The following is a 12,185-nucleotide window of genomic DNA, read 5'->3' as shown; positions in this document are numbered from 1 at the left end:
TGGTGCGGGATCGGGCAGTGTTTCGTTCTGCTGTGCATGGGGTCGCTATGAGTCGGAAACGACTCGACGGCACTTAACAACAACAATTACTTCTCTGAGCTCTGGTAGCATAGTGCCTAAGGTATTTGACTGCTAACCAGAAGGCTGGCAGTTCAAACCCAAGAGCCACTCCTTGGAAAAACGGTTGGGCAATCTACTTCCGTAGTGATACCGCCTTGGAAACCCAAGGAGGGGTCACTGTGAGTTGGATCCGACTGGACAGCACGTAACAGTAACAACAACATAGTTACTTCTACAATGCTCGTGTTTAAAACACAGTAACTTTTAAATAAAAAAAGGGAGGAATTATTTTTATACCTTCTATGGTCTTTTTTCCTTTTGTTTAACATCACACACATATTCTCTTTAGGTTGCTAATCCTCCTTTTATTAGACAATTATGCAAGTACAGCAAATTTAAAGGTTCACTAAATATCTTAAACCCAGATTCCACTGAGTTAACCAATTCTATGTGATACAGAGGAACTCTGGTAGCACAGTGCCTAAGGCCTCTGACTGCTAACCAGACAGTTGGTGGTTCAAATTCACCAGCCACTCTGCAGAAGCAAGACTGGGCAATCTACCTCCAAAAAAGATTTACTGCCTCGGAAACCCAATGGGGGTCACTATGTTTTTTTTTTTTTTTAATGTGATACAGTGAAGTGTTAAAGTAAACTAATCAAATGGAAAAATGCTCCTAATTAAAGCTATGAAGTAAGGGAGAAAAACTTGATATGCCTTATAAACATAGGTGTAACTACATCTGAGTAATATATACAAATATATGTCTTAATTTAGACTATAGAAAGTTTTAAAATCCATAGAAAATTATAAAAACCAATGAAGAATCAAAGTGCTTTAAAGAACAAAAATCTAGACCCATCTTAAATTATGGTTTCTTCCCCCATAATTATAAAGAAGAAAGGCTGAGCAGGAACAAGTGTTACTTTAGCAGGACACCAATTATACATAAAATATCTAAATGCATGAAACAGACACAGTGAGGAAAATACAAAATGAATTTCCTAATATACAAATATATACTTTCAATTAGTAATCTGAATATATCTTAAATGTTACATATGAAAATATAATTTTCTAGAGGGCATATCTATTAAATAAAATACAAAAAGATGTTACTGGAACAATTTACTATAAATGTTAGTTGAAGTTATTATAATCAATAGATTTTTTTTTTTTTTTTACACTGACCTTATATGAGACATTAAAAGGAAATGAAACTAACAATCTTGGTTCACTTATTTTCTATCAGAGCTCATATAAGATGCTTTATTTTTTTTTTCCCTTACATTTTACATCATTCTTAAGTGAGTGTTATCCCCATTTTGTGGAAAAGTAAGTGCTCAAAGTTATATAAGTTGCAAACTAGAAAATGTAAATTTGGATGAAGGGTGTATTACAATAAACTGTATTGACTTTCTACTTATATATACTTTCAAACAAACTTCAAATTCCAATATTTGCCCAAAATCAAATTAGACTGACATCTTTCAAAACTAGTTGAAAACTATCTCATGAATTCATTTTTCATAAGAAGCCTCTACTTCTGGTAAAAAAAAAAAAAAAATCTATCTATCTTATCTCATGAGTTATAAAAAACATGGATGGGTTGTCTAGAGAAACCAATTCTTGTCACCCTTTCCTTGGCAGCCTGAGTAACTTCAGAGCCTGACAACACTTGTAGGATATGCACCCCTAAGGCATCTGACTGCTAACCAGAAGGCTGGTGGTTCAAACCCACCAGCCACTCCTCGGAAGGAAGATTGGGCAATCTACTTCCGTAGAGATACCATCTTGGAAATCCAAGGAGGGGTCGCTAGTTGTCGAATCAACTCGACAGCAGTGAGGTTTTTTTTAAAGCTACAAATAGAATTACCCTGAAAATTGTTCTTTCCTTCAGAGGTGAGTTACTGCTAACCTTCAAAAATCAGAGAATTAATACAATTAGAATAACACATACTTTACTTGTGAAAAATGTCCCTGATAGGACTGTTGGAATACATGCTATGTAAAAAATATCTTATCAGAAGAGGCAGACCATTCCATGTCTTAGATGCTATAATTAGAACTGCTTTTGGATAGAGAAAATATCAAATAAAATGTAACTAACTGAATCTATAACAGGCAGAGGACAATGTGGGGTTCTTAGGGAATTCAAAGATTAACAAAATGAAACTCACGTTCATAGTATAGTATATTGTTAGATACTATCAAGTCAGGCCTGACCTCGTGGTGATTCCATGTACATTAGAATGAAATGCATCCTCAACCTTCTTCACGAGCCCCACGATTGGTTGTGAATCAGACTACTGTGATCCATAGGGTTTTCCGAAGTAGATCATGAGGCCTTTCCTTCCTAGTCTGTCTTAGTCTGGAGACTCCACTGAAAACTGTTCACCATCAAAACAACATGCAAGCCTCCACTGACAAATGGCTGGGGGCTGCGCACTAGGAGTGCTGGCTGTGAATTGAACCTGTATGTCCTGCATGGAAAGTGAGAATTCTACCACTGGGTCTACACTGTCCTTATAATATAACCCAAACTCCACTGTTGTTAGAAAAAATACAAACTAATGGCTTGAGGAGATTAGGGGACGGTTCATAGCAGATTACTCAATTAGTTTGGATCTTGAAGGGTAGATAGGATTTAAAAAAGCAGAGACTAAAGTAAATGTGAAAGATTTAGGAAGGTAATATAGAACAGGCTAGACTTAATAACTGACTAAATAAGCAGTGAGACAAGACTCTAAAATGACTTCAAAATTTTAAGTCAATATGATCTTAGGGCTGAGTTAGCATAAAGCGAAAGGAATGAAAGAAAAAACAATGAGGACAATTTGAATATGTATTTGAAATTCTAGGTACAAATCAAAAGCTTGGTCTGGAATGGAAAAATTACAACTTGAGAAACAAGACTGGAACTAAAAACATGGATAGGGGAGTATTATGCACAAAAGTAATCAATGCTGTTATCTAAATGAATAACATAGCCAAGAAGAAAATTCAAAGCTGGAGATAAGACTACTGATAGAAACTGAGAAATGACATAGCAGGGAGATACGCTACTTAAAAGAAGGGGAAAAAAGCAATGAAAGAAACAGGGAGAAGACAGCTGGACTACATGTAAGTGGGGGTGGGGGGTGTGGGAGGTAGGAGAAGAGTCTGGTAGCATAGTGGTTAGAGCACTTGGCTCCCAACCAAAAGGTCAGCAGTTTGAACCCACCAGCCACTCTGTGGGAGAAAGATGTGGCAGTCTGCTTCCATAAAGATTTATAGCCTTGGAAACCCTATGGGGCAGTTCTACCCTGTCCTATAAGGTCATTATGAGTCAGAATCAACTCAATGGCAGTGGGTTGAATTTGGGTTTACAGAAAGTGGGAGAGAGACTAACAGATTAATAATTTCAAATGATTCAGAGATTAAGAACGTTATAGTCTAAAATGGATATAGGGATATATCATGGAGCATGATACTGGATATAGTCTACAAAACAAGAGTTGTCAGGGATTTAAGGAGAATGGGAGATGAATGAATCCAGGGATAGTGACAGACTTAAACCCCATGATCTGGACTGACTTAAGAACAGGTTTCCTCATTTATTCTACAACAAACCAAAAGCAACAGAGAATAACATTTTAATATCTAATTTAAGAAGTTAAGAGTTTTTTACTCAACTTGAAATAGGAAATGCTGAAATTTTAGTGACAATAATACCTTTAGGAGTTCCATCACTTCCGGCAGGGGAGCATACTGGTTGTGGAGACCTCAAGGGAAACGATGTAGCATTCCTCATTGTTGAAGAATCACCATCCTAAGAATAGAGTATAAAATTTATATATTGAATGATAGGAGAGGCTCTACAGAAATCTTAAAGAGAACCAATATAAGACATAAATTACTGACAGGTAAAGTGTTGGTATTCAAAAGCATAATTCTTCTGCACTTTCCTGTTTTCTTCTTGGTATATCTTAGGAGATTTGAAATTGTATCCAAAAGAATCAACAGCCTAAGCATGGCAATGAATAAGAAAATTGATGTTACTAATATGCTCCATTTTTGTTTGCTATTTTCTACAAAAGGAGCTGTGAACACTTTACCAGACTGTAAAAGTTTTGAGGGCAGAATCCATCTCATGTCTGTTATCCTAAGGGCTAAGATAATTCTTATTTCTTTTGCATAGATACATATAGCTTAGATGAAAATATCACAAAATCAGTAAGACAAATTTCCAGTATGTGGAATACTTTAAAAATATTAAAGCACATTTAATTTCAGGAAAAAAGCTTTTTATATATCTTAAAGGAAAAAATTAAAAAAGGTACTAGTAAATAAAGGTTCATTATTTAAGAGAATATTTGGTGTCAGTAGGTATTAATTTACTAACTTAAAACTGAAATCATATTTCATTAAGAATCTAAACCTCTAAAGTTTTTTGGTTAAGAGGTATCAAATTTTTTGAAACAAAGAACAGAAAATAAAACATTTTAGGCTTTGTAGACTATATACAGTCTCTGTTGTATATTGTCTTAGTTGCTAGTTTTGTTGTTTGTTTTTGCAACTCTTTAAAAATGTAAGAACCAATTTTAGCTCATGGGCCAGGCTACAGACTCATATTCTAGACTAACCAATGTGTACATAGGAACCACTTCACTCATATTTAGATTCTAAGTACCTTGTACAGTCCTTAACAGTGTCATATAGCAGGTATCCTTTAAGCACTTGTGGAACTGAAATCCTAAGCTATGCAACAAATACTAGAACTATTTTATTACCTTAATGATAACTAATATATTACATACGTCACTACTTAGCCTGTGCACCATGTGTAGGTAGTCGTCACTTGAGCCATGTCTAGGATTATCAGCATGATGATTAGCTGAATTGCCAGACAAAGGACCAGAAACTTTATCATGTATGTTTCTCAAACCACCTGCAACAATGGGACTTGATACCGATGCTGAAATTAATAAGAATTAAAAAAAAAGAAAAGGAAAAAAAAAAGCTTTATAAAATCAGTTAAAATCTTAAGAAAATAATCATAATGATAATGGTTCACAAGAAATATTTTAAGCATGTAGGAAGTACAACAAATAACATAACATTAATATATCAACTGTCCAACTTGATTATTAACATTTTATCACATTATTCAGATCTATTTTTGTAAAGAAGTAAAATACTACAGGTATGGCTGAAGCTTCCCATTTACCTGTGTATTCATCTCTATTCCATTCTCCTTACTCTCTAAAGGTAACTGCTACATTGAATTTAACCACTCAAAACTCTAAGAAGCACAGTTCTATGACACACATAGGTGTGCTGTGAGTTGGAGTCAACTTGACGGCAACTGGTTATGCATATCTTTATATCTTTTCTATAAATACATATATTCCTGAATAACATACAGCAATGTTTGACATATTATAACTATATATTCACTGCTGTTGAGTCGGATCCGACTCATAATGACCCCTCCTTGGGTTTCTGAGGCAGTATCACTACAGAAGTAGACTGCCCAACCTTCCTTTCAAGGAGTGGCTGTTGAGTTTGAAGGGACATCCTTCTGGTTAGCAGTCACATGCCTGAGGCACTATGCCACTAGAGCTCCTATGTTGTTGTTATATGCCGTCGAGTCAGACCCGACTCATAGTGACTCCTCCTTGGGTTTCCGAGGCAGTATCACTATGGAAGTAGATTGCCCCATCTTCCTTCCGAGGAGTGGCTGGTGGGTTTGAACCACCAGCCTTCTCGTTAGCAGTCAAGTGCCTTAGGCATTATGCTACCAGAGCTCCTATATAACTATAACTATATATATAGTAGATTGTATGTATATTTCCTTTTTTAACTTGCTTTTAATTGAATATCATGATGAGATTTATCTATTTTAACATACAGTTTTAAAATTTTAAATACAGCATATAATTCTGCTATACAATGTACAGAATTTATCTGCCCATTCTTACGTTGGATCTTCACATTGCTTCAAAAGTTTCTGTCATAAATACTGTATGTTCTTATATGTGACTCCTTGTACAAATGTGTAGGAGCTGTAGGATATCATATATAAGAGTGAAATAGCTAGATATGCCCACTTTAAACCTTACTAAATATGACCAAATAGTCTTCCAGATTACCTGTGTCTATTTGTACTCCGCTGGTAGTACAGGGATACCTTGTGTTATTGCTCTTTGCTTTATTGTGCTTTGCAGATATTGTTTCTTACAAACTGACGTCTGTGGTAACCCTGTGCTGAGCAACTCTATTGTTGCCATTTTTCCAACAGTATGTGCTCACTATATGCCTCTGTGTTACATTTTGGTAATTCCCACAATATTTCAAGTATTTTCATTATGCTAGTGCACATTTAACAGACTACAGTATAATGTGAATGTAACTTTTGTATGCACTAGGTAGGAAACCAAAAACTTCATGCACCTTGCTTTTTTTGTGCAATTTGCTTTATTACAGTGGTCTAGAACTTAAACTGCAATATTGCTGAGGTATGCCTATATATGAGAAGTTCCTACTGCTCCACATCTTTGCCTAGATTTTTTAGCAATCAATTTGAATGTGGGAAATGTGTATGATTGTTCCTTTTATTTGCATCTCCTAAATTGCTAATGAGGCCAAGCGTTTTGGTCCTCTAGTGCTGCTGCTGTGTGGGTTTAACAAACAGGGATTTATTCTCTTACAGTTTAGATGGCTGAAAGCCTGTGTTCAAAGTGCTAGCTCTAGGGACTAGATGAAGGCCCCTGGCCCACTTAAGCTGGAGTCTTCTCTTAACTCAAGGCAGCTGGTCACTGCTGAGGCTGACAAACCCAAGGTCAACAAATAAAATGTCACAGCCCCAAGATTATCAAGCAACACAGCAGGCCACTAATTCAAGTCCAGAAACAGTCTCAAGATTTGCAGACGGCATGGCAGGGTGCTGAATAAACACTTGGCTACATGTACCCCCCAAAAGCTAGAGACCTTTATCAAAGTTTCTTCTTATATACTGGAAGCAGATCACCATGGAGTTGATTATCAGTCTCATCATGGGGAATAATTACATCTAGCTGCCCAGCCACTCAAAATTAGGCCCAGCCAAGTTGACGCATAACCTTGACTACCACACTAAGTATCTTTTCATGTGTTTTGGCCATTCATATTCCCTCCTATGTGGATACCAAAACCAAAACCCACTGCCACTGAATTGATTCTAATTCACAGTCACCCTATAGGACAGATTAGAATTGCTCTACAGGGTTTCCCAGGTAGTAAATCTTTGCAGAAGTAGAGTGCCCTGTCTTCCTTCCGCAGAGTGGCTGGTGGGTTTGAACCACCAACCTCCTGCTTAACAGCCAAGTGCTTTAACCACTGTACTACCAGAGCACCTTTAAAAATCAGAGCAGCTGGTGGGTTTGTACTGCTGACCTTTTGGTTAGCAGCTAAGCACTAAACCACTGTGCTACTATGGCTTCCTCGTGTGTGAATAGTTTGTCTATATTCTTTGCCCACTTTTGACTGGTTTCTGTTTTTGTCTTAATAATCTGTAGGAGTTCTTCATGGATTCATGAAAGGAAAATTCTATAAATTTTCCCAGAAAACTCTTGCACATTTTCATTAAATTTATTCCTTGGCATTTTATGGTTTTCTTTGAGATTGTTAATGATAGTTTAATTATTTTTTTGGTACATAAAAATTGAATGAATTAAAAAATAGTGACTTTGTATCCAGTAACTATGTGGAATACTTTCATTAAGACCTTATCTGTAGCTTCTCTTGGCTTCCCTATAAAGATAATCCTATCAACTAAAAATAATGACACTCTTTCTTCCTCATCACAATTAGATATATATTTGACATAAATGTCTTATACAGACATTTATACAAGAATAACTTCCTGTATTGGTTAGGATGATAACTTTCACACTGCATAAAAGTTGTTATTACAGGCATTCATGTCCTATCCCAAATTTCAAGGGAATTTTCTAAGTTTCACCACTAGGTGGACAGTCTTTATCAAGGTAAAATTTTGCCAGTCTATTCTCATTCTGTGAAAAGTTTTTTAAAAAATCATGAATGGAAGTTCAACTCTTTAAAATGCTTTTCTGCATCTAATAAGAGGCTCATATGAGCCTTATATCTGAATTATATTAATTATATTAACTGTTTAACACTAATCAACCCTTGTATTCCTGACATATATCCAATTTTGTGATATACACTGACAACATGGGCTATTTGATTTGCTAATATTTTATTTAGAAATTTTGTTTCTATGTACATAAGTGTATACTTTCTCATACTCTCCTCACCTCACTTAATTTTGTATCCAGATTATAAAATAACTTTATAAAATGAGTTGGTAGAGTAGTGACTCTTTTCTTCTGGAATGGCTTCTTTCTTAAATATTTGGTATAACTTGCCATTAAAACTGTCAGAGTCTATTTTGATTCCTTCTCTCTTTTAAGGAAGTATATTTTCAATTACTGAGTAAGGTATATGCATTTTAAATTACAATAAATATTGTCAAACAGCTTCATAATTTAGACTTCTATCAAGACTATAAGAAGTTCACATTTCCTGGCACTTGCTGATACTGAGTATCAAATAACAATGTCTGTCAATTTGTAGGCAAAAAAAAATTTATTTCATTTTGACGCTGATCTCTGATTGTGACCCAGGTTGACCACATTTTCATTATGAAACTTGTAATTAATCTGTCCCCCTCATTTCTGAATTCAAGATTTTAAGTCTGTTTAGACATAAGGCCTTCTTGACTCTACGATTTCCACAAATTCACCCATGTTTTCTTCTTGTAATTCGATACAGGAAATACTTGTTAATCATTTATGTATCTAGAGCATTTTGCTCTAGGTAATTTAAAAACTCAACTAAATTTTCAAAATGCCTAGGCAATCAATACAACACTACTTACTAAACTCTTCTTACCTACTGATTTTAAAACGCCGTCTTCAGAAAGACAGAATTAGTAAAATCATCATTTTCCAATGACCAGTGTGAAAACTGATGAAGCAAGGATGACTGTATTTGATTCTAACCCTCTTAGGTAAAATGTTTAAGTGAAATAGCGTAACTGCATAATCGGAACTTATCACCTCAGAGATTATTTAATAACTGCAAAGGAAAAAAAAGTACTTTTACAAGGAAGAGATGGGTCGGTGTTCACCACCTAAGCATCACTAATAAAGGGACCAGGTGATATCGTGTGCTGATATGATGTGATGCAATAGAAAGTACGTAAATTATTTATGTAGTAAAAACCAAACTAGCTGCTATCAAACTGACTCCAACTAATAGTGACCCCATGTGTATCAGAGTAGAACTCTTCTCTGTAGGGTTTTCAATGGTTGATTTTTCAAAAGTAGATCATCAGATCTTTCTTTCCAGGTGCTTTGGGGTATACCTGAATCGCCAGCCCTTCAGTTAGCAGCTGAGCACAATGACCATGCACCACCCGGGGACCCCATTTATTTAGTACTCTTACTAAAAATGTGTAACTGGAAACTAATAAAGCTTTAAACCTAACTTCTTGTTTATATGAAACGTATGAACAAGTTAAACAACACTAGAAGGAAAATACTGAAGTCTGGAACACGAGACATTAACAAAAATGGCAAGATTCTTAAAGAAAATACTGTCATGAGGAAAAAAAGGTATGGAACTGTTTAAAATTAAAGAAGCCAAAAAAGAGCATAAATATCAAATGCAGTATATGAGCAACTACAATAGATGATGCTTTAAAAAGGAAAAAGGAAAAAGGAAAAAGGAAAAAAAAAGGTTATGAAAGACATTCTTGGGACAACTAAAAGACTAAGTATTAGAAAATTTATGTAACTGCTCTTAATTTTGTTAAGGATGAATTATGTTTGGTGGTTATACAGGCAAATGTCTTCTTCCTAGGAGATGTATTTAACAGTAAAGTGTCAAGGTATTTATTAGTTAAGGGGTTAACTGTGCTATTCTTTTAACTTTCTGCATGGTTAAAGTTTTAATAATACAAAAGTTGAGCAAAATGTTTTAAATACTACCTTTCTCACATTCTAAATTAATGATACATATTTGCCTTATCTCTTAATTCTTTTCTGTCTCACCGATTTATCCATCTGCTCCCTGCCCGACTAAATTTTCTTATTTAGAATAATTTCTATATGTGGGTGGGGCTAAGTCACAAATAACATTTTTGTTCCTCAAGTATCTCATAATTTCTGAGAAATGAATCACTACACAGGTTCTCAAACTATACTTCTCTTTTGATTTTGTACCTTCAACTTACTCTTTTGAAAAGACAGAATTATTAAAAATAATAATACCAACACAGTATCAAGAGTAAAAACTTAGTATATTTTCCTACACGTATTTACATGTATGTGGATGTTTCTCCATAAGAAATGTGTCCTTTTTTCTGTGATAATGTTTAATATGTTCCCCAAATCTTTGTACCAGAGTATACTAACATTTCACAAGAATTAAAAGCCTATGGAATGTAAGTACATTTAACACTTACACTAAATTCATTAACTGTGAAGGTGTCTATTCCAAATGTATCATTTGGGTAACCAGAAATTGGTTGTTTTAATGGATGACAGAATTAAAAGTTAATAAATAAATAAAAACACACTTTGTTCATAATAAAAAACAAAAATACACATAGGAATGAATGATTGACAGCAAATGTACCAATTTTGCTGCTAATTATGGAGGGCAAAACATAGGTGTTTCTTATATTATCTTTGTACTTTGTCTATTAGAAATTTATTTTTAAAAGTCCAAATTCAATTATACTAATAATCACTTACTATCCATGAAATATAGGAGCTCTGGTAGCATAGTGGCTAAAGCACTTGACTGCTAACCAGAAGGCTGGCGGTTCAAACCCACCAGCCACTCCTCGGAAGGAAGGTTGGGCAATCCTACTTCCGTAGTGATACTGCCTCGGAAACCCAAGGAGGGGTCGCTATGAGTCTGGGCTGACTTGACGGCACATAACAACAACAACAACAACATCCATGAAATATATCCCAAGGTAATATAACCTTAAAAAGACATCATAATATCCTCTACCAACATCTGATTTCAATTAGAAACTAGTAATATAAATTCCAAAATTTTTGTATCTAATATTAAATTTTCTATAGTAGCACCTTATCAACTCTACAGTCAATTTTCCACACTACACACTTTATGAATTAAAACAAGAAAATTCCTTCTCTGGCTTAATGCTACTATAAGAACAAACTTCAATTAATAAAAAATCAGCTTTTACTTTCATAACTAAATACGTTTGTAATATACTAAAGAGTCATAATGATGCTTTTATCTCCTAAATGATAACTTACCAAATGATAAATATTTTCATGATTTAAATCATTATCTCTTAAAAAAAAGTTTAACAAATAAGTATATAGTATAGTATTTCAGTTTGTGTTTTAAAAATTAAAAAAAGAAAAAATAATTTGCTTGTAATTACAAGTTTTTAGGATATATCACATTCCCAGTATAGTAACAAACAACTTTCTTACCTTGCTGCATCTGTGGATGTGTTGTGTAACTTGAAGGATGGGAATATGGCATGTATCCTGCAGGGCTTTGTGGGGCATATGGACTAGGCACTGGGCTATTTTGTTGTGGCATAAATCTGTTCCCAGAGCTTGTCTGTGGTGGCACAAACCGGCTAAAGCCCAAAATCCAAATGAAGAATATCAGGAAATGAGATAAATACGCAATTCCTTGAAATTTCACTGTCAAAAAGTTCTATAAACTTCATTCATTAGAAATTCTATGTAAACAGAGTGATTCTGTGAAATGGACAATTTCAAAAATCATTCAAAATTCATATGCTAATTAACAGTTAAACCAATAGTTTATAAAAACTGAGGTCTTTTTTGCCAACCTGTTTACGGAATATAAAGTCACACTCCTTAAATTCCACTCTATAAATTTTTAAATTTACCTTTAACACATCAGCTGTTTTAACACATTCTTTTGCTTCTATAAAATTAAATTAGTAGGATGACAGTTCTGTCACTTATTTTAACGCTAATATTCATGTGGATTATTATTTAAGACTAATTATTTTATTAGGATTCAACTACACATAATTTGCCATCACCTAAATGT

At 34.5% G+C, this 12,185-nt stretch overlaps 1 protein-coding gene across 1 annotated transcript in view; it reads right to left on the bottom strand.

Moving 5' to 3' along the window:
- Positions 1 to 12,185, bottom strand: part of NIPBL (NIPBL cohesin loading factor) — a 146,303-nt gene that overhangs the window by 121,504 nt on the left and 12,614 nt on the right. The window contains exons 5-7 of the mRNA XM_007951572.2: positions 11,588 to 11,739; positions 4,859 to 5,016; positions 3,774 to 3,870 (exon numbers count right to left, since the gene is read on the bottom strand). Coding sequence (XP_007949763.1) covers positions 3,774 to 3,870; positions 4,859 to 5,016; positions 11,588 to 11,739 — 407 coding nt within the window. The remainder of the gene's footprint in view (positions 1 to 3,773; positions 3,871 to 4,858; positions 5,017 to 11,587; positions 11,740 to 12,185) is intronic.

The sequence above is a fragment of the Orycteropus afer genome, unplaced genomic scaffold (genome assembly GCF_000298275.1).
Source record: "Orycteropus afer afer isolate SDZICR_OR568_19922 unplaced genomic scaffold, OryAfe1.0 scaffold00300, whole genome shotgun sequence".
Lineage (NCBI taxonomy): Eukaryota > Metazoa > Chordata > Mammalia > Tubulidentata > Orycteropodidae > Orycteropus > Orycteropus afer.
This window is presented reverse-complemented; position numbering and strand designations above follow the sequence as displayed.